At 40.1% G+C, this 24400-nt stretch overlaps 1 protein-coding gene across 2 annotated transcripts in view; it reads left to right on the plus strand.

Annotated features, from left to right (window-relative positions):
• The window catches only part of c12.2 (von Willebrand factor A domain-containing protein c12.2), a 590945-nt gene extending 567583 nt beyond the window's left edge, over window positions 1–23362 (plus strand). For both annotated transcript variants that reach the window (XM_070085296.1, XM_070085297.1), the window contains exon 16: window positions 20783–23362. In XM_070085296.1, the coding sequence (XP_069941397.1) occupies window positions 20783–23209 (2427 nt within the window). In that variant the 3' untranslated portion in view covers window positions 23210–23362. The remainder of the gene's footprint in view (window positions 1–20782) is intronic.
• Window positions 23363–24400: the final 1038 nt, after the last annotated feature.

Below are 24400 nucleotides of genomic sequence, written 5' to 3' on the forward strand. Positions count from 1 at the left end.
TTCATCACGGCCACGCTAGCTGGAGATTCGTCTGTAAAAACTTGCATTTGTGGTCACAGAGGTGCCTTTGCTAACCTTCCTATGGTGTAGAAATATACCTAGTTGGATGAATCTTATTGTGGCTAGCTGGTCTAGTGGCTAACGCGACGGGCTGGAGTTTTGAGACTCTATGACCGCGGGTTCAATCCCGGCCGGGGGTATGGTTTATTTGCAATCGTGTCATTACGATTTCTTAAGTCATGTTGACGGCAGTGAAGGGACTTGAGCTAGAGTTCGTCACGGCCACGCTAGCTGGAGATTCGTCTGTAAAAACTTGCATTTGTGGTCACAGAGGTGCCTTTGCTAACCTTCCTATGGTGTAGAAATATACCTAGTTGGATGAATCTTATTGTGGCTAGCTGGTCTAGTGGCTAACGCGACGGGCTGGAGTTTTGAGACTCTATGACCGCGGGTTCAATCCCGGCCGTGGGTATGGTTTATTTGCAATCGTGTCATTACGATTTCTTAAGTCATGTGATGTTGATATTCAGTAGTAAAGTTCGACTTACGTCTATTTCGACTTACGAACATTTCGACTTACGACCATTTCGACTTACGACCGGTTTCTTGGAACCGAACTCAGTCGTAAGTTGGATGGTAGGTGTATACAGTGGAACCTCAAATATCGAACTTAATCCGTTCCAATAGTTAGTTCTAAATTCGAAAAGTCTGAAAAGCGAAGCAATATTTCCCTTAAGAAATAATGAAAATACAATTAATCCGTTCCAGAAGCCCAAAAATATTCACAAAAAAATACATTTTATAGAGATTAATTATAGTTTTACATACAACAAATATAGTGTTCAATTATGTGTTAATAAATTTAAATAAACATATAAACTAACATTTTACTTACCTTTATTGAAGACTGGTGATGGTATCTGGAAGATAGAGAGGAGGAGAGAGGGAGTTGGGGTTAGTGTTTGGAAGGGGAATCCCCCCCTCCCCATGAGGACTTAAGGTATCAAAGCCCTCTCTGGGGTTACTTCCCTTCTCTGTATTTTAATGCCACTAGGACCAGCTTGAGAGTCACTTGACCCCTGTCTCACAAAATAACTGTCCACAGTCCTCTGTTTCTTGTGCCTCTTTAAGATTTCCCTAAAATGGGACATGGTTCTGTCACTGAACTTGTTGCAAAGATGGCTTGTTTCAGCTTGCTCAGGGTGGTACTTCTCCACAAACATTTGGACATCATTCCACTTGGACATCTTTCCACTTCAGTATTATTTCCTTCTTCACATCTATGGTGTTTCTCACTTTCTTTATTACAGGGGTACCACTAGCAAGTTTCTTTGAGTCCATTGTAGCTTATTTCACAGTCCCACAAGCACTAAACACAATGAAATAATCTTGAAATGTTTGAATGAGAGCGCAAGTTAGTGTTCACTCAAGCATCAACAAAATCAGACTGGTTCACGGCGCCTGAATGGGGATGCGGACAGAGCAGGCTGCCGGACAGGTCCAGTACCCGGAGGTTCGAAAATAGGAGCGAGTTCGATAATAGGGACAAAGTTGGTTCGAAAAAAGGGTTCTATTTTCAAAGAGCTCGATAAGCGATACGTTCGAAATATTAGGTTCCACTGTATATATATATATATATATATATATATTATATATATATATATATATATATATATATATATATATATATATATATATATATATATATATATATTTTAACAAACCGGCCGTATCCCACCAAGGCAGGGTGGCCCAAAAAGAAAAACGAAAGTTTCTCTTTTTAAATTTAGTAATTTATACGGGAGAAGGGGTTACTAGCCCCTTGCTCCCGGCATTTTAGTCGCCTCTTACAACACTCATGGCTTACAGAGGAAGAATTCTGTTCCACTTCCCCATGGAGATAAGAGATAATAAACAAGAACAAGAACTAGAAAGAAAATAGAAGAAAACCCAGATGGGTGTGTATATATATGCTTGTACATGTATGTGTAGTGTGACCTAAGTGTAAGTAGAAGTAGCAAGACGTACCTGAAATCTTGCATGTTCATGAGACAGAAAAAAGGACACCAGCAATCCTACCATCATGTAAAACAATTACAGGCTTTTGTTTTGCACTCGCTTGGCAGGACGGTAGTACCTCCCTGGGTGGTTGCTGTCTACCAACCTACTACCTAGGATATATATATATATATATACAGTGGACCCCCGGTTAACGAACTTTTTTCATTCCAGTAGTATGTTCAGGTGCCAGTACTGACCGAATTTTTTCCCATAAGGAATATTGTGAAGTAGATTAGTCCATTTCAGACCCCCAAACATACACATACAAACGCACTTACATAAATACACTTACATAATTGGTCGCATTTGGAGGTGATCGTTAAGCGGGGGTCCACTGTATATATATTTTTTTTTTTTTTTATTATCACACTGGCCGATTCCCACCAAGGCAGGGTGGCCCGAAAAAGAAAAACTTTCACCATCATTCACTCCATCACTCTCTTGCCAGAAGGGTGCTTTACACTACAGTTTTTAAACTGCAACATTAACACCCCTCCTTCAGAGTGCAGGCACTGTACTTCCCATCTCCAGGACTCAAGTCCGGCCTGCCGGTTTCCCTGAATCCCTTCATAAATGTTACTTTGCTCACACTCCAACAGCATGTCAAGTATTAAAAACCATTTGTCTCCATTCACTCCTATCAAACACGTTCACGCATGCCTGCTGGAAGTCCAAGCCCCTCGCACACAAAACCTCCTTTACCCCCTCCCTCCAACCCTTCCTAGGCCGACCCCTACCCCGCCTTCCTTCCACTACAGACTGATACACTCTTGAAGTCATTCTGTTTCGCTCCATTCTCTCTACATGTCCGAACCACCTCAACAATCCTTCCTCAGCCCTCTGGACAACAGTTTTGGTAATCCCGCACCTCCTCCTAACTTCCAAACTACGAATTCTCTGCATTATATTCACACCACACATTGCCCTCAGACATGACATCTCCACTGCCTCCAGCCTTCTCCTCGCTGCAACATTCATCACCCACGCTTCACACCCATATAAGAGCGTTGGTAAAACTATACTCTCATACATTCCCCTCTTTGCCTCCAAGGACAAAGTTCTTTGTCTCCACAGACTCCTAAGTGCACCACTCACTCTTTTTCCCTCATCAATTCTATGATTCACCTCATCTTTCATAGACCCATCCGCTGACACGTCCACTCCCAAATATCTGAATACGTTCACCTCCTCCATACTCTCTCCCTCCAATCTGATATTCAATCTTTCATCACCTAATCTTTTTGTTATCCTCATAACCTTACTCTTTCCTGTATTCACCTTTAATTTTCTTCTTTTGCACACCCTACCAAATTCATCCACCAATCTCTGCAGCTTCTCTTCAGAATCTCCCAAGAGCACAGTGTCATCAGCAAAGAGCAGCTGTGACAACTCCCACTTTGTGTGTGATTCTTTATCTTTTAACTCCACGCCTCTTGCCAAGACCCTCGCATTTACTTCTCTTACAACCCCATCTATAAATATATTAAACAACCACGGTGACATATATATATTATATATATATACATATATATACATATATATATATATACATATATATATATATACATATATATATATATATACATATATATATATATATATACCATATAGGGAGGTCTTTTTTCGTCAGTGCTTTATGCCTGGTAGCAGCCATTAGTATGACAGCATGGCCTGCCACCGCCACACTCCACAGTGACTCCTCAGTGCTCACGTGGCTGCTGTGGTGGGAGGAAGTGTTGCACTTTTGTCTCACCCACCCTATCTTTTGTCCAGTATTTCCTTTGGTTTTGGGGCTATACATGTTTGATTATTGTGAAATGGAAGTCTTTAACACCTGAAGCTATAGCTCAAATCATAGGGCTTCACAAAGCTGGGCACCAGACGAAAGAAATAGTTGAGAATGTTGATGTGTGTGCGCGTTCAGTGAGGAACTGGGCGCAGCATTTCAAGGCTGATGGCGGTGTCAAGTTACCATCTGCCAAATGTCAGCCTGGCCCATCGAAGAAGACATCTTTTTGTACTTTAACTGTGTTAAAGAGCAAGTAGACAACAAACCTAAGATAACTGCTTGAGAATTGAAAGAACCCACATCTTCTCTCAAAGGTGTCTGTAAGAACTGTTAACAGACGTGTGTCAGAACTGGGCCACAGTAGTCACCGCCAGGTTAAGAAACTGATCCTCTCATCTTTTTATGTTATGTATCGTATTTATTATATAATTTTGAAAAAAATATCATGGATGGATTAATGAAAATGTGTATATTAACATAATATACAACATTTAATGAGACTCTGTGATTATTATTATTATTATTATTAGCATTTTTAATATGGCGTCACTTGTGCAAGTTGTCTGCTACCACGTCTCATATTTATGTTTATTTATTCTATTGTGGGGTGTATTTATCATCTTTTTATGTTATGTATCGTGTTTATTATATAATTTTGAAAAAATATCATAGATGGATTAATGAAAATGTGTATTTAACGTAATATACGACATTTAAATGAGACTCGATGATTATTATCATTACTAATATGACGTCTGGAGACATAAGACACTCTTACTGATTTTAATGTGTACCTGCATGCCAGCACAGTATGTAAGTTTATTTAAGTACAGGTATACATAAGTATAATTATCAGAGTATATATAAAATATGAAATAACTTTTAAAAACATTTGAAATTTTGGAGTTTCCAGACAAAATGGAGAGACTTAGTGCTTACTGAGCTCACGAAGAATGTAAACAAACAAGGTGGGGCGCGGTGACCGTATTAGAAAATCAGGTGGGGGAGCCGTATAGCGAGTTTTGGTCATAATTTGAAATGACCATATTAGCGGAATGCCGTAAAGTGAAACGCCGTAAAGCGGGGCCTTCCTGTACAGTGTTAATCTCAACATCCTATCACTGATACTAGAAATACCAAGCTCCTTCCTCATATTAAAAACCTTTGTAGATTTCGGACAGCCAAGAATAATTCTGAGAGCTTCATGGATCGGGGTGACCCTTGCTATTTTGAGAATTGCTGGGAAGGTGGAGGATTCGATGGATTTGTTAAGGAGTGTTGCAATAATTGGTGACAGTACTTGTCGGTTCTCTGAACCGACAAGTTGATAAATTAGACACATGCAACACTTGGTTATGTAGATGAATGGTTCAGAGAACTGACAAGTTGATAAATTAGACACAAGTGCAACACTTAGGTATCTTTAAAGCGTTTCACCACACAGTGGCTTCATCAGTCCATACAAAGGAGAATGGTGAAGAACAGGAGGAGTTTGAGGTAATCAGTCCTCTCATAATGCATCCTTAGGACCTCTCATAATGCATAATAGACAGACCTCTCATAATGCATCCTTAGGATGCATTATGAGAGGTCTGTCTATTTTTTATACATTGATAATATTTTGTGGTGTTTTTTAACTCTTTGAGATAGGGTATTACTTTCAACCTTTTTATTTAGTAAATAACTACTAATGGCTAGTAAAGTATAAGTATGAGAGCTTCAGTTTACATAGTGTACATTACATACTCTCCTCACTTAGCAGCATACTTGTTTACCGACAACTCGGATTTACGACGGGCTCTCTGACCAGTATACCTATCTGAATAATTTATTTATTTATTTATTTTATGTCTTTGCAAACAGTACATTGAGACTTTGTATTTACAATAGTGGGTTGCAATGCAAAGAGAGCCTCTATTATGCCTAGGCATTATGGGCCAACTTAACATTATTGGCTTACAGACTACTTAACACTAAGGATTATATCATAGTTGTACAGTAAGATAGTAATTATTTCATAGTTGTACAGTAGATTATTAATTATAAGTGACTCTAATTTGTATAAGGCAAAAGATATATTCATATATTCAAAAATGCTTTTTGTGAAAACAATGATTCAATTATATTCCTGTTAACAATGGATAAAAGGTTCAAAGTTATTGTTGAAGTTATGATGTGAAAGTACGTAAGTGAGCATGTATGTATGTCTAGGGTGATTAAGTGGTTTTTGAGAAGAGTCTTAAATTGATTTTAAGACTGGGTTACTTTAATATCTTCTGGTAATGAATTCCATATTTTGGGGCCCTTTATGTGCATAGAGTTTTTACACAGTGTGATATGGTTACAAGGTATATTAGAAAGAGATCTGTGTCTTGTGTTGTGGTCATGTGTCCTGTTAAGGTTGGTGAGGAAAAGTTTGAGTGGAAGGTTTATATTTGCGTGAAGGTTTATATTTGCGTGTAGAGGAGAGAGAGAGATTTTGGGAGATGTTAAGTGAATGTATAGGAACTTTTGAACCAAGTGAGAGAGTAATTGTGGTATGGGACCTGAATGCTAAAGTAAGAGAAACTTTTAGAGAGGGTGTGGTAGGTAAGTTTGGGGTGCCAGGTGTAAATGATAATGGGAGCCCTTTGATTGAACTTTGTATAGAAAGGGGTTTAGTTATAGGTAACACATATTTTAAGAAAAAGAGGTTTAAATAAGTATACAAGATATGATGTAGGGCAAAATGACAGTAGTTTGTTGGATTATGTATTGGTAGATAAAAGACTGTTGAGTAGACTTCAGGATGTACATGTTTATAGAGGGGCCACAGATATATCAGATCACTTTTTAGTTGTAGCTACACTGAGAGTAAAAGGTAGATGGGATACAAGGAGAATAGAAGCACCAGGGAAGAGAGAGGTGAAGGTTTATAAACTAAAAGAGGAGGCAGTTAGGGTAAGATATAAACAGCTATTAGAGGATAGATGGGCCAATGAGAGCATAGGCAATGGGGTCGAAGAGGTATGGGGTAGGTTTAAAAATGTAGTGTTAGAGTGTTCAGCAGAAGTTTGTGGTTACAATAAAGTGGGTGTGGGAGAGAAGAAGAACGATTGGTGGAATGATGATGTAAAGAGAGTAGTAAGGGAGAAAAAGTTAGCATATGAGAAGTTTTTACAAAGTAGAAGTGATGCGAGGAGGGAAGAGTATATGGAGAAAAAGAGAGAGGTTAAGAGAGTAGTGAAGTAATGTAAAAAGAGAGCAAATTAGAGAGTGGGTGAGATGTTATCAACAAATTTTGTTGAAAATAAGAAAAAGTTTTGGAGTGAGATTAACAAGTTAAGGAAACCTAGAGAACAAATGGATTTGTCAGTTAAAAATAGGAGAGGAGAGTTATTAAATGGAGAGTTAGAGGTATTGGGAAGATGGAGGGAATATTTTGAGGAATTGTTAAATGTTGATGAAGATTGGGAAGCTGTGATTTCATGTATAGGGTAAGGAGGAATAACATCTTGTAGGAGTGAGGAAGAGCCAGTTGTGAGTGTGGGGGAAGTTCGTGAGGCAGTAGGTAAAATGAAAGGGGGTAAGGCAGCTGGGATTGATCCGATAAAGATAGAAATGTTAAAAGCAGGTGGGGATATAGTTTTGGAGTGGTTGGTGTTATTATTTAATAAATGTATGGAAGAGGGTAAGGTACCTAGGGATTGGCAGAGAGCATGCATAGTTCCTTTGTATAAAGGCAAAGGGGACAAAAGAGAGTGCAAAAATTATAGGGGGATAAGTCTGTTGAGTATACCTGGTAAAGTGTATGGTAGAGTTATTATTGAAAGAATTAAGAGTAAGACGGAGAATAGGATAGCAGATGAACAAGGAGGCTTTAGGAAAGGTAGGGGGTGTGTGGACCAGGTGTTTACAGTCTACAGTGGCATTTATGGATTTGGAAAAGGCGTATGACAGGGTGGATAGGGGGGCAATGTGGCAGATGTTGCAGGTGTATGGTATAGGAGGTATGTTACTGAGAGCAGTGAAGAGTTTTTACGAGGATAGTGAGGCTCAAGTTAGAGTATGTAGGAAAGAGGGAGATTATTTCCCAGTAAAAGTAGGCCTTAGACAAGGATGTGTGATGTCACCGTGGTTGTTTAATATATTTATAGATGGGGTTGTAAGAGAAGTAAATGCGAGGGTCTTAGCAAGAGGTGCGGAGTTAAAAGATAAAGAATCACGCATAAAGTGGGAGTTGTCACAGTTGCTCTTTGCTGATGACACTGTGCTCTTGGGAGATTCTGAAGAGAAGTTGCAGAGGTTGGTGGATGAATTTGGTATGGTATGCAAAAGAAGAAAATTAAAAGTGAATACAGGAAAGAGTAAGGTTATGAGGATAACAAAAAGATTAGGTGATGAAAGATTGGGTATCAGGTTAGAGGGAGAGAGTATGGAGGAGGTGAATGTATTCAGATATTTGGGAGTGGACGTGTCAGCGGATGGGTCTCTGAAAGATGAGGTGAATCATAGAATTGATGAGGGGAAAAGGGTGAGCGGTGCACTTAGGAACTTTGTCCTTGGAGGCAAACAGGGGAATGTATGAGAGTATAGTTTTACCAATGCTCTTATATGGGTGTGAAGCATGGGTGATGAATGTTGCAGTGAGGAGAAGGTTGGAGGCAGTGGAGATGTCATGTCTGAGGGCAATGTGTGGTGTGAATATAATGCAGAGAATTCGTAGTTTGGAAGTTAGGAGGAGGTGCGGGATTGCCAAAACTGTTGTCTAGAGGGCTGAGGAAGGGTTGTTGAGGTGGTTCAGACATGTAGAGAGAATGGAGCAAAACAGAATGACTTCAAGAGTGTATCAGTCTGTAGTGGAAGGAAGGCAGGGTAGGGGTTGGCCTAGGAAAGGTTTGAGGGAAGGGGTAAAAGAGGTTTTGTGTGCGAGGGGCTTGGACTTCCAACAGGCATGCGTGAGCATGTTTGATAGGAGTGAATGGAGACAAATGGTTTTTAATACTTGATGTGCTGTTGGAGTGTGAGCAAAGTAGCATTTATGAAGGGATTCAGGGAAACCGGCAGGCCGGACTTCAGTCCTGGAGATGGGAAGTACAGCGCCTGCACTCTGAAGGAGGGGTGTTAATGTTGCAGTTTAAAAACTGTAGTGTAAAGCACCCTTCTGGCAAGACAGTGATGGAGTGAATGATGGTGAAAGTTTTTCTTTTTTGGGCCACCCTGCCTTGGTGGGAATCGGCCAGTGTGTTAATAAAATAAATAAAAATGTTCTGTGTATGTAGTAGGCATATGAATAAGTATGGATGTTCTTAATGGTGAACAGATTCAGACTTTTGAAAATTGGTGGAGTATGCTGGCATGAGTGGGAATTTGTTATCATTCTTACTGCTGCCTTTTGCTGGGTTATTAGGGGTTTTAGGTGATTGGATGTTGTTGATCCCCATGCACAAATTCCATATGTAAGATAAGGGTATATGAGTGAATGGTACAGTGCCAGGAGAGCTGATTATGGAACGTAGTACCTTTTCTTTGATAGTATGCCTACAGTCTTGGAGATTTTCTTGGTGATTTGTTGTATATGTGTGTGGAACTTAAGGCTACTGTCAAGGTGGATACCTAGGAATTTTCCCTCTGTGAGTCTTGTGACTGATGATACGTTTAGCGTTATGTTAATTGGATCATTTGCTGCTTTGTTTCCTAACTGAATGAAATAGGTTTTATCAGTATTCAGGGTAAGTTTATTAGTCATCATCCAGGCACATATTTTGTGCAATTCAGCATTGACTGTGTTTGCTAGTAAGACTGTGTTTGGGTGGGAAAAGACATATGTAGTGTCATCTGCAAATAATATGGGTTTGAGTAGCTGTGATGCATTCAGTAGATCATTGATGTAGATGAGAAAGAGGAGTGGTCCAAGGACACTTCCTTGTGGGACTCCTGCTGTGATTGGTTGGGTGGAAGAGTTTGCATCATTTGCATACACATATTGAGTTCTGTTACTAAGGTATGATTTTAGGTAGTTGAGGGAGTGGCCTCTGATACCATAGTGCGTTAATTTGGAGTACAGCAGTTCATGGTCGACTGTATCGAAAGCTTTACGTAAATCAATGAAAATGCCCAGCGGGACTTCTTTCTTTTCAAGTGCAGTATATATTAGTTCTAGCATGTGTATGATAGCATCATTTGTGCTTTTATTATTCCTGAATCCAAACTGACAAGGGTTTAATATGTTGTGTGAGACGAGGTAGGAATACATCTGTGTATGAATTAATTTTTCAAAGATTTTAGAGAGCAGTACGTAGTAAGTTAGATATTGGTCTATAGTTATTCAAGTCAGCTTGGTCACCTCCATTGTGGATCGGAGTGATCCTCGCTATTTTGAGGATTATTGGGAAGGTAGATGATTCAATGGATTTGTTAAAGTGTGTTGCAGTAATTGGTGACAATACTTGAGAAGCTTTTTTGTACATAAAAGCAGGCAAGTTGTTTATATCTCCTGCCTAGTTTTTAAGGGTGTTGATGAGCGTAACTTCTTTTGGGTTGGTTGGAGCTAGGAATAGCATATTCAAATTCAAATTCAAATTCAAAGTTTATTCTCTATAAGGATTACAATTCTGAGTTTACAGAAATTTGGTTATTGTGTGGTTTACATGTTGTAAAATAGTGATTACAGAGTGTACCACTAGAACGCTTAGCATGGCTAGGCATTTCGGGCTAAGCATTTGGGTAGGTACCTATGAGGTAGTCTAATGGATGGGTGTTTGTGCTTGGTATTTTGTGCGCTAAATTTTTTCCTATGGTGGAGAAGAAAACATTAAGTCTGTTTGCCGTTTCAGTTGGTGTGAGTAGGGGTTCATCTGATTTTGTTAGTTTGATTGTTTTGTTTTTGGATAACTTTTTAGTTCCAAGAATTTCAGATAGAGTTTTCCAGTTTTTTTTCATATCACCTTTGATGTTATGTAATATACATGTATACCAGAGCTGATTTCCTCTGTTCTTCTTATCACAATATACAGTACACTACTGTATAAACATTTAAAAATATACCATAAATGTTATAAATGATGCAAAGATGACACTAAAACTATATCAAAGATGATTGACACAAACCCACTACAGTGGAACCTCAAAAATCGAACCTAATCCGTTCCAGGAGCTAGTTCTAAATTAGAAAAGTCTGAAATTCGAAGCAATATTTCCCATAAGAAATAATGGAAATACAATTAATCCGTTCTAGAAACCCAAAAATATTCACACAAAAAATACATTTTATAGAGATTAATTACAGTTTTACATACAACAAATACTATAGTTTTTTATTATGTATAGTAATGCATATAAAATAACATTTTTACTTACCTTTATTGAAGATTGGTGATGGCATCTGTAATATAGGGAGGAGGAGAGAGGGAGTTGGGGTTAGTGTTTGGAAGGAGAATCCCCCTCCATGAGGACTTCAGGTAAAGCCCTCTCTGGGGTTACTTCCCTTCTCTGTCTTTTAACCCTTTGAGGTTTTCGCACATACTAGTATGGCTTACGACCCAGGGTTCTTGACGTACTAGTATGCCTAAATTCTAGCGCCCTCAAATCTAGTGGGAGAAGGCTGGTAGGCCTTCATATGAAAGAATGGGTCTATGTGGTCAGTGTGCACAGTCTAAAAAAGATCCTGCAGCACACAGTGAATAATGAGAAAAAAAAACTTCGACGGTTTTTTTGGAATAAAACAGCGACTTTGCACTGTATTTTCGTATGGTATTTATTGTTGTATTCTAGTTTTCTTGGTCTCATTTTATAGAATGGAAGACATATTACAGAAATTGAGATGATTTTGACAGGTTTTACAATGAAAGGTACCTTGAAATTGAGCTCAAAGTAGCAGAAATGTTCGATTTTTTCCAAATTTCAAAAGTAAACAAATCGTGCCAAGCGTCCAATACACGTCAACTGGCAAGTCTAATATTCTTTTACAAGTGCGCCAATAATATTTATACCATTTTTTACACTAATGCAGTAGTCTGCATAACAGTAAATCTTATATTTTTTGTGAGAATAAAAATTCAAAGTGGAAAGCAAAAGAATATAAGAGAGGCCTTGAGACGTGACTAATGACCAGAGGAAATGCCATTTTAGTGCCAGGAATGTCTTTCTTGTTTATTCTAGACCCTATTCGGAAATTGGCATCTTTTGAAATTTGTGTGAAATTGGCAAAATTGCTAAATTCTGACCACTGTACTGAATAGTCCAATTTTATAAATGGGTGGTTTCTTGCACCCATTCGATAGAAAAAATGGAGTTCTAGCGAAATATTCATGTTTTTTGTCGACTGGTACAGTGGAATTGGCCGAAAATGGGGCTCAAAGTGGACAAAATCGCCAATGCGTAAACATCGCCGAGACTGCTAACTTCGCGAGAGCATAATTCCATAAGTTTTCCATCAAATTTCAAACTTTTGGTGTCCTTATGATCGGGAAAAGATTCTCTATCTTTTCATAAGAGAAAATTATTTTTTTTTTAAATTTGGCCGACCCTGAGAACGAGTTTCGTAGAGGCCTGTCGACCCTCAAAGGGTTTATGCCACTAGGACCAGCTTGAGAGTCACTTGACCCCTGTCTCACAAAATAATTGTCCACAGTCCTCTGTTTCTGGTGCCTCTTTAACATTTCCCTAAAATGGGACATGGTTCTGTCACTGAACTTGTTGCAAAGATGGCTTGTTTCAGCTTGCTCAGGGTGGTACTTCTGCACAAACATTTGGACATCATTCCACTTGGCACAAATCTCCTTAATCTTTGAAGAAGGCACCTCATCCACTCCCTTTTCCTCCTCCTCTGAAGCAAGCTCCTCAGCTGTGGTCTGATACTGCTCCAGATGAAGCTCTTGCAGCTCTTCAGTGGTTAGCTCTTCCCTGTGGTCCTCCACCAACTCTTCCACATCCTCACCACTCACCTCCAACCCCAGGGTGTTCCCCAATGCCACAATAGAGTCCACAACAGGCAGAGGGTGAGCTGGGTCAGGGTCAGGGTCAGCCTCAAACCCTTCAAAATCCCTCTTTTGGACACAATCTGGCCACAATTGTCTCCAAGCAGAGTTCAAAGTCCTGAAGTCACTCCCTCCCAAGCCTTACCTATAAGGCTTATGGAGTTGTAGATGTTGAAGTGATTCCTCCAGAACTCTCTTAGGGTCAACTTAGTGTCTGTGGTCACTTCAAAACACTTTTCAAACACTGCTTTTGTGTAGAGTTTTTTGAAGTTAGAAATGACCTGCTGGTCCATGGGCTGGAGGAGAGGAGTGGTGTTAGGAGGCAAGAACTTCACTTTTATAAAACTGAAGTCCTTAGACAAGAGGTCTAATAAGTTTGGAGGATGAGCAGGAGCATTGTCCATTAACAGGAGGCACTTGAGTGACAATTTCTTTTCCTGGAGGTATTTTTTCACACTGGGGCCAAACACTTCATGGACCCACTCTTTGAAAATTTGTCTTGTGACCCATGCCTTATGATTAGCTTTCCACAAGACACATAACTTGTTCTTAAAGACATTGTTTTTCTTAAACACTCTGGGATTTTCTGAATGATACACAAGTAAAGGCTTCACTTTAAAATCACCACAAGCATTAGCACAGAACAAAAGAGTAAGCCTGTCTTTCATAGGCTTGTGTCTTTGTAGTGCCTTTTCCTCCTGTGTGATGAAGGTCCTTTTTGGCATTTTCTTCCAAAACAGGCCTGTTTCATCACAATTAAACACTTGTTCAGGTTTCAATTTTTCACTGTCTATGTACCCCTTAAACTCCTGTACAAACTTCTCAGCTGCCCGTTTGTCTGAACTGGCTGCCTCACCATGTCTTACAACATTGTGTATGCCACTATGCTTCTTAAATCTGTCAAACCAGCCTCTGCTGGCCTTAAATTCACTATCAGCACTGGTTCCAGGAGTTTTCTGTACCAGATCGGCATGCAACTTCCTTGCCTTTTCGCAAATAATCATCTCTGAAACACTATCACCTGCAATCTCTTTATCCTTGATCCACACCAGCAACAACTTCTCAACCTCTTCAACTATTTGTGGTCTTTTTTTGGTTAGCATATTAACACCTTTCACAACATCAGCTTCCTTGATTTGTTCTTTCTTTGACAGGATAGAGCCGATGGCCGACTTGTTTTTCACATACATCCTGGCAAGCTCAACAAGTCTCACACCACTCTCATACTTCTGTATTATTTCCTTCTTCACATCTATGGTGTGTCTCACTTTCTTTACCACAGGGGTACCACTAGCAAGTTTCTTTGGGCCCATGGCAGCTTATTTCACAGTCCCACAAGCGCTAAACACAACGAAGTAATCGTAAAATGCGTGAATGATAGTGCAGATTAGTATTTACTCAAGCATAAACAAAGCTTGACTGCTCACGGCACCTGCGCGGGGATGCAGACAGAGTGGGCCGGCAGACAGGTCCCATACCCGGCGGTCCGAAAATAGGGGCGTGTTCGATAATAGGGACACAGTTTGTCCGAAAAAATGGTCCTATTTTCGAAACGTTCGATATGTGATACGTTCGATTTTTGAGGTTCCACTGTACATGTACCATTATAGAATGCTCCTCACTTAGTGTTGAATTCATTTACCAACATGGTCTTAGGAACGGAACTCCATTGTTAAGTGAGGAGAGGCTGTACTTGTCTTTTGGTGATGGCCTCGGTGTGAGGATGGTTTGTACAGTTCTCCAACCATTGAATGTTTTTTGTCTTTAGGTATCTTTGTACCACTGACTAACCACTGACTTTGTTCCACTGACTGTGTTAAATACTGTACACACAGTATACAGTGGACCCCTGGTTCACGATGCTATCGGTATCCGATAAATCTGGTATGCGATGCATTATATCGCAAAAAATTTGCCTCGGTTCCCGTTAAAAAACCCGGTATACGATTCGTCCGAGACGTGTCCACGTGTGTGCCAGTGTTTACAAGCCAGCCAGTGTGCTCGCATCTAAGGATACATTTGGAACATTCCATATTATCACAGTGTTTTTGGTGCTTGTTTCTGCAAAATAAGTCACCATGGGCCCCAAGAAAGCTTCTAGTGCCAACCCTTCAAGACAAAGGGTGCTAATGACTATTGAAATGAAGAAAGAGATACAGTGGACCCCCGCATAACGATATTAATCCGTTCCTGAGAGCTCATTGTTATGCGAAATTATCGTTATGCGAATGAATTTTCCCCATAAGAAATAATGGAAATCAAATTAATCCGTGCAAGACATCCCAAAGTATGAAAAAAAAATTTTTACCACATGAAATATTAATTTTAATACACACAAACTGAAAAAGGCATGCACAGTTACATGACACTTACCTTTATTGAAGATCTGGTGATGATTGATGGGATGGGAGGAGGAGAGAGTCTTAGTGTTTAGAAGGGGAATCCCCTTCCATTAAGACTTGAGGTGTCAAGTCCTTTTCTGGGGTTACTTCCCTTCTTCTTTTAATGCCACTAGGACCAGCTTCAGAGTCACTGGACTTCTGTCGCACAACATATCTGTCCATAGTGGCCTGTACCTCTCGTTCCTTTATGACTTCCCTAAAGTGTTTCACAACAGTGTCAGTGTAATAGTCACCAGCACGGCTTGCAATAGCTGTGTTAGGGTGATTGTCATCAAAAAAGGTTTGCACTTTAAGCCACATTCCACACATTTCCTTAATCTTTGAAGTAGGCAACTTCTTCAATTTCTCTCTCCCCTCCTCCGAACCAGTTTCCTCAGGTCTGGCCTCTTGCTGTTGAAGTTGATCTAGCAGCTCATCAGTGGTTAGTTCTTCATTGTCCTCCTCCACCAACTCTTCCACATCATCCCCACTAACCTCCAACCCCAAGGACTTTCCCAATGCCACAATGGATTCCTCAACTGGCATACTCCTCTCAGGGTTAGCCTGAAACCCTTCAAAATCCCTTTGGTCTACACATTCTGGCCACAGTTTCTTCCAAGCAGAGTTCAAGGTCCTCTTAGTCACTCCCTCCCAAGCCTTACCTATAAGGTTTACACAATTGAGGATATTAAAGTGATCTCTCCAAAACTCTCTTAGAGTCAATTGAGTTTCTGAGGTCACTACAAAGCACCTTTCAAACAGAGCTTTTGTGTACAGTTTTTTGAAGTTTGCAATAACCTGCTGGTCCATGGGCTGCAGGAGAGGAGTGGTATTAGGAGGCAAAAACTTCACCTTAATGAAGCTCATGTCCCCATAAAGTCGCTCTGCCACGTCTGTAGGATGACCAGGGGCATTGTCTAACACCAGGAGGCACTTAAGGTCTAATTTCTTTTCAGTTAGGTAATCTTTCACATTGGGGGCAAATGCATGGTGTAACCAGTCATAGAAAAAGTCCCTAGTGACCCATGCCTTACTGTTTGCCCTCCACAGCACACACAAATTAGCCTTGAGGATATTCTTTTGCCTGAACGCTCTGGGAGTTTCTGAGTGATACACTAATAAAGGCTTCACTTTGCAATCACCACTAGCATTGGAACACATCAACAGAGTAAGCCTGTCTTTCATAGGCTTATGTCCTGGGAGTGCCTTTTCCTCCTGAGTAATGTAGGTCCTGCTTGGCATTTTCTTCCAAAACAGGCCTGTTTCATCACAATTAAACACTTGTTCAGGTTTCAGTCCTTCACTGTCTATGTACTCCTTGAATTCCTGCACATATTTTTCAGCTGCTTTGTGGTCCGAACTGGCAGCCTCACCATGCCTTATCACACTATGTATGCCACTACGCTTCTTAAATCTCTCAAACCAACCTTTGCTGGCCTTAAATTCACTCACATCATCACTAGTTGCAGGCATTTTTTTAATTAAATCCTCATGCAACTTCCTAGCCTTTTCACTTATGATCACTTGAGAGATGCTATCTCCTGCTATCTGTTTTTCATTTATCCATACCAATAAGAGTCTCTCAACATCTTCCATCACTTGCGATCTCTGTTTCGAAAACACAGTTGAACCTTTGGCAAGAACAGCTTCCTTGATTGCCGTTTTGTTGCCCACAATAGTAGCGATGGTTGATTGGGGTTTATTATACAACCTGGCCAGCTCGGAGACACGCACTCCACTTTCATACTTAGCAATGATCTCTTTCTTCATCTCTATAGTAATTCTCACCCTTATTGCTGTAGGGTTGGCACTAGAAGCTTTCTTGGGGCCCATGGTCACTTATTTTGCAGATAAAATCACCAAAAACACTGTAATAATACGAAATGTTCCGATTGTATGCTTGGATGTTACCGCGGAGGCTGGCTGGTAAACAATGCCACCGGCGGAACATGTGAGGCTGGCTCAGGCCGCACATTAGACGCGTCTCGGACGAACAGCGTTGAGCGGGTTTTTTAGCGGTATGCGAGGCAAAATCTTAGCGATAAAAATGTATCGGTATGCGGATTTAACGTTATGTAAGGCCAACGGTATGCGGGGGTCCACTGTAATTGCAAAGTACGAAAGTGGAGTGCGTGTTTTGGAGCTGGCCAGGTTATATACAAAACCCCAAGCAACCATCTCTACTATAGTGACCAGGAAAATGGCAATCAAGGAAGCTGTTGTTGCAAAAGGTGCAACTGTGATTACAAAACAGCGACCGCAAGTGTTAGATGTTGAGAGACTGTTATTGGTGTGGATAAATGAAAAACAGATAGCAGGAGATAGCATCTCTCAAGTGATCATTTGTGAAAAGGCTAGGCAGTTACATGACGATTTGGTAAAGAAATTGCCTGCAACTAGTGGTGATGTGAGTGAATTTAAGGCCAGCAAAGGTTGGTTTGAAAGATTTAAGAATCGTAATGGCATACATAGTGTGATTAGGCATGGTGAGGCTGCCAGTGGCTCTCAAGCTGGTCCTAGTGGCATTAAAAGAAGAAGGGAAGTAACCCTGGAAAAGGACTTGCTACCTCAAGTCCTATTGGAAGGGGATTCCCCTTCTAAACATTAACAACTTCGACACTCTCCCCTCCTCCCATCCCATCAATCATTACCAGATCTTCATTAAAGGTAAGTGTCATGTATTCTCTTGTTAGTAGAGTACTACAAACTGTGCATGTCTTCTTCAGTTTGTGCGCATTAAACTTAATACAGCGGACCCTCGTCCAACGATGGCATCGATTAACGATAAATCCGACCAGCGATACATTTTAACGCAAAAATTTTGCTTCGACTAGCGCTAAAAATCTCGACCAGCACTATTCATTCTGTCTGAGACGCATCCACTTCTGGCCAGTGTTTACAAGCCAGCCAGCCACCGCAGTCACTGCCAAGCATACAATCGGAACATTTCATATTATCACAGCCTTTTTAGTGATTGCACCTGCAAAATAAGTCACCATGGGCCCCTAGAAAGCTTCTAGTGCCAACCCTACAGCTAAAAGGGTGCGAATTACTATGGATATGAAGAAAGAGATCATTGCTAAGTATGAAAGTGGAGTGCGTGTCTCCGAGCTGGCCAGGTTGTACACAAAATCCCAATCAACCATCGCTACTATTGTGGCCAAGAAAACGGCAATCAAGGAAGCTGTTCTTGCCAAAGGTGCAACTATGTTTTTGAAACTGAGATCGCAAGTGATACAAGATGTTGAGAGACTGTTATTGGTGTGGATAAACGAAAAACAGATAGCAGGAGATAGCATCTCTCAAGCGATCATATGTTAAAAGGCTAGGAAGTTGCATGAGGATTTAATTAGAAAAATGCCAGCAACTAGTGGTGATGTGAGTGGATTTAAGGTCAGCAAAGGTTGGTTTGAGAGATTTAAGAATCGTAGTGGCATACATAGTGTGATAAGGCATGGTGAGGCTGCCAGTTTGGACCAAAAAGCAGCTGAAAAATATGTGCAAGAATTCAAGGAGTACATAGACAGTGAAGAATTGAAACCTGAACAAGTGTTTAATTGTGACACTGACAATGTTGTGAAACACTTTAGGAATGGCATAAAGGAACGGGAGGTACAGGCCTCTATGGACAGATATGCTGTGCGACAGAGGTCCAGTGACTCTCAAGCTGGTCCTAGTGGCATTAAAAGAAGAAGGGAAGTAACTCCGAAAAAGGACTTCCCACCTCAAGTCCTAATGGAAGGGGATTCCCCTTCTAAACACTAACACCATCAACACTCTCCCCTCCTCCCATTCCATCAGTCATCACCAGATCTTCAATAAAGGTAAGTGTCATGTAACTGTGCATGTCTTCTTCAGTTTGTGTGTATTAAAATTAATATTTCATGTGGTAAAAATTTTTTTTTTCAATACTTTTGGGTGTCTTGCATGGATTATTTGAGTTCCATTATTTCTTATGGGGAAAATTAACACGACTAACGATAATTTTGATTAACGATGAGCTCTCAGGAACGGATTAATATCGCTGGTCGAGGGTCCACTGTATTTCATGTGGTAAATTTTTTTTTCATACTTACGGGGGTCTTGCACGGATTAATTTGATTTCCATTATTTTTTATGGGGAAAATTGATTCGCTTTCCGATATTTTTGGTTTATGATAAGCTCTCGGAACGGATTAATATTGTTAACCGGGGGTCCACTTTACGGTGGAACCTCAGTTGTCAAACTTAATTCATTCCATATGTTGGTTTGACGACCAAAATTGTCGACAACCAAACCAATTTTTCCCATAAAGAATAATGAATTAATCCATTCCAGACCAAAAATAACAGCATAATAATTTATTAGTAATAATGTACTAACTACTACATAAAACATTGTATAAAATTATAAAGCACACAGAAGCTGTAAAAAATGAATACTAAATGAAAATTTAACTGCCTCTTACCTATCAAAGGAGAGATAATGGCAAAATTCTAGTGGCTTCAGATCTTGCAGGAGAAAGCTGGTAGGCCCACATGTGAGAGAATGGGTCTGCATGGTCAGTGTGCAAAGTATAAAAAAATCCTGCAGTATGCAGTGGATAATGAGAAAAAATCTGCGACCATGTTTTTTGTTAAAACAGCAACTTTGCGGTGTATTTTAGTATGGTATTTATGGTTGTATTCTCATATTATTGGTCTCATTTGATAGAATGAAAGATATGTTACAGAAATATAGATGATTTTCAATGGTATGAAGACTAAAGGTAGCTTGAAATTGAGCTCAAAGTAGCAGAAATGTTCAGTTTTTGCTGATGTTTAAGAGTAAACAAATCACGTTATGCGTCCAATACACATTTACTGGTCGGTCTGATATGCATTCCTGAATGTGCTGACATTATTTATACAATTATTACAATTATGCAGTAGTCTGAATAACAGTAAATCATCTATTATTTTGTGTGAACAAAAATTCAAAATGAAAATCAAGCGTAATATAAGAGGGTCTGGAGATGTGACTGATGAACAGATAAAATGTTATTTTAGTGCCAGAAATGTCTGCATTGTTTATGCTGGACCCTATTTTGAAATTGGTCTTTCTTGAATTTTTTTGTGAAATTGGCCAAATTAGTAATTTCAGATCACTTTATTGGGTAGTTGAAATAAGTAAATAGGCAGTTTCTTGTACTCAGTCGATAGAATAAAAGAAGTTCTAGCAAAATAGCTATGAGTTTGGTCTAATGGAATTGACCCAAAGTGGGCAAAATCGCCGATATATAAATATTGCCGAGACCACTAACTTTGCTATAGCATAATTATGTAAGTTTTACATCAAATTTCGTACTTTTGGTTTCATTACCTTCACAAGATACACAGCAAGAACTCAAGAGATGTTTGCAGCATGTGTGTTAGTCGCTATACTGACTGAGACCCATGCTGTGGACTGGTGTTCACATGATCCAAGCATTGTCGGTTGACAATCAAAACCATGTATGAAAGCCAGGACCAAATTCCTTGTTTGAAAAGCAACTTGTTCGACAACTAGTTAATTTGACAACCGAGTATTTACTTTTTTGTGCCATATTAAATTTTTTTTTTTTTTTTTTTTACAGATTCCAGTTAAGTTGACTCTGCATCATCAGTCAGTTGATATAACAGAGGCAAGATCATCTGTATTCACAGAGCAGGAGAGTTACTGGCAACTTCCTCTGTATGACACAGGACTGGTGACAGATATCATTGTCAGTTCGGGAGGCACTCAAGATCCTCTTGATGACTGCATACATGTTGCCACTGTAGCTCCAGCTGCTGTTTATTCTTTTGTACCTAGAGGAAGAGACACTCCTCTAAAATATATACTTCTTCAGGATGTACTTCCACGTTATCGTTCTGCTTACCAGCCACGGTTACGACTGGCTAACTTATCGAGCAGAAAGCTGCTTATCCATGAAGAGGTTTCAAACACACTCTTAAATGTAGACATGAACACTGGTGCAGTATCTTGCATGCAACTTAATTCTAGGTTTGAAATTGCAGCAGAGTTACTGATGAAAAGGCTGGGATCAGGGGGAAGAAGTGAAATCTTTTTCCGTATGTGTAAAAGTAAAGTTGAACAAGGGCAACTTGCATTGTGGGAAGTTGGTGGTAAACGCATACTTTTCATAGACATCCACAAAGAGATGAGCCGCTTGGTTACTTTGCCATTTATTCTTTATTCTCTACATCTTTTAGAGGGAAGATATCAGTGGTTTGCTATTGATGAGGAAGGTAATAAGTGGTTGCTGAAAGATAACATGTACAATTTTGTGCTTCACCCAGTAACCCAGACACCAGTTGAACAAGATTGTAGCCATATGTTAGTATCTTGCATTTCTCCACATACCTTAAGTGACTTTGTGTTGTCTTCAGCACTTAAAGAAAAGATTAGTGCTTCCACTCATCTTTTAGCTCCATATAATGCTTTGGCTGCTGTAGCTGTAGGTTTCCCAGAGCTTGATGCAAGTGAAAATGAAGTTTATGTATGGGAGCGTGATAACATTTCACTGAAGGCCTTTTCTTCAGTTAGTGACCCGGTTAGCTCTACTGTTGTGCTAAGTGATGCTGGGCAAATTGTAAGAGTTGTTGATCAGGCTCCTAGAAATGCATTCGAATATGATGTTTCACCTTCAGGAGCTAATATATTTTTAGAAGTAACAGATTTAGTGAATCATAGCTTAAGCTACATTCCTGTTCCCCAGGCCTCTCAGTCTTCTCCATACTGGGCCTGGTCTGTGGCAGCTCGCACATCTCCACTCTTTATGGCTGCAACAAGTGGTCAGGGTTTGGCTACAGTAGACTCTGCAGGAGTTGTACGTCTCTGGCAAACGGGAAGTGTTGGTTTACAGAAAGCTCTAGCAGATTGGCGTAAAATGATTGGTGATGACACTGAACGTCTTAGATTAGAGGTTGACCGCTTCAGTGGTGAGGATGTCACTGAACCTAAACATGGACAGGAGGATCCTGACAATAATCCCCATATAGGAGGAAATACTTGGGCAGGTGGGACAGGTGGCCGTGATACAGCTGGTCTCGGTGGTAAAGGAGGACCATATCGGTTAGATGCTGGTCATGATGTTCATCAGTTATCTGAAGCCGAAAAGGATGCCGTCCCTGCTGAAGTGAGGCGTGCTGCCCGTGAAATGGCACAAAAAGCCTTCAAAGAACGCTTGAGAGAAATTAGAATGAGTGAATATGATGCCTCTCTCTATGAGAAGCTTGCTGGTGGTGTGCAACAACAAGTACATGCTTTACGCACTATTATTAACTCCCTACAGGCTAAAGGAAAGGAACGGCAGTGGCTTCGGCATCGCACCTCTGGTGAATTAGATGACACAAAATTAATTGAAGGCTTGGCAGGAGAAAGAAATATATATCGGCAAAGGCATGAAGAGGAACCAGAGATTGGGGCACCACAGAGACATCCCAAACGACTTCGCTTAGTTGTTGATGTGTCTGGATCAATGTACCGTTTTAATGGTCATGACGGTCGTCTGGAACGTGAACTTGAAGCCACACTTATGGTTATGGAAGCATTTGAGGGGTTTGAGAACAAATTTAAGTATGATATTTACGGACATTCTGGTGAAGAAGCTGCTGTTCCATTAGTAGAATGTGATAATGTGCCCCATAACAACAAAGAGCGTTTGGATGTACTGAAAACAATGCAGGCTCATTCACAGTTTTGTCTCAGTGGAGATCATACTTTGGAAGCTGCAGTTAAAGCTGTGAAGGACATAGCAACTGAAGAATGTGATGAAAGATTTGTAATTCTACTGTCTGATGCAAATTTTGATCGGTATGGAATCAGACCAAGTCATTTTGCTAAAGCACTTACTGCTGAGAACACAGTAAATACTTTTGCAATATTTATTGGATCATTAGGTGACCAAGCAGACAGGTTAACAAAGGTTCTTCCTGCTGGACATTCATTTGTTTGTCTTGATTTAAAGAAGCTTCCACAAATCTTGCAACAAATATTTACCTCAGCTATGCTAAAGTAATTGTCAAGTATGATACAAGCACATTGTTTTTAATATAATAATGCAGTATGATAATTTATATAATAATGCAGTATGATAATTCACTGCTAACTACTGGTACCATAAAAATTCATATTATGTATTTAAATTATGTAATTAAACTGAATTAGATAACAGGATTGTTGATTTCTGTCCCCTTTGAAAGAGTATCACTGGGAAGAGTGCATTGTATATGTCTATTCTTATTTATGGATCAGTTCTTTGGCTGTACAGTACATCCCTTGATTCATTTCCCTCTCCTGTACATTTACCTTAATGCCTTACTTTTTCCCTCCTGCCTTGGGAAGTCCCAATGATTCAAGTTTGCTCCTTTTTCCTTCCATTCCCAATGGCTCACATGTTTGCTAAGAAATCAGTTTCACTTTCACAAACACTTGCCCATGTACCAAGAGATGGGATAGGGATTGATGCTGCTTTTCCAGATAGACTAATCCAAGGTTAATGAGACACTTGTGCAACATTTGGGTATCTTAATTGTGGAAATGTTTTGCCAGCCACTGGCTTCCTCAGTCCAATACAAAGAAGAATGGTGGAGGATGAGGAGTTTGAGGTAATCAGTCCCTCAACCTTGAATTGATGTGTTCAGTCCATCTATCTTGATAAAAGTACAGCACATGCATGGAGAAGCTGTATGACCCTTGTGGGTTTAATGCTTGGTTTTGATTATAATAATAATAATCGTGTATGTAGAAGAGGTTTATATACTGCAGACAGGTGAGGCAAAGCAGTAGCAGGCAATATCACTAGATGTGTTCACATCAACTCCAGACTGAGGGACTGGTTACCTCAAACTGCTCGTCTTCCACCATTCTTCTCTTTATTGGACTGAGGAAGCCCCTGGCTGTCAAATTGTGTCCACAATAAAGATACCTAATGTTCCACAAGTGTCTCATTAACGAACTTGTTGATTTTCTGAGCCATTTATATAATGTCATGGTGGCCCGGTGGTCTGGTGGCTAAAACTCCCGCTTCACACACGGAGGGCCCGGGTTCGATTCCCGGCGGGTGGAAATTCCGACACGTTTCCTTACACCTATTGTCCTGTTCACCTAGCAGCAAATAGGTACCTGGGTGTTAGTCGACTGGTGTGGGTCGCATCCTGGGGGACAAGATTAAGGACCCCAATGGAAATAAGTTAGACAGTCCTCGATG

This window comes from Cherax quadricarinatus, chromosome 15 (genome assembly GCF_038502225.1).
Source record: "Cherax quadricarinatus isolate ZL_2023a chromosome 15, ASM3850222v1, whole genome shotgun sequence".
Classification (NCBI taxonomy): domain Eukaryota; kingdom Metazoa; phylum Arthropoda; class Malacostraca; order Decapoda; family Parastacidae; genus Cherax; species Cherax quadricarinatus.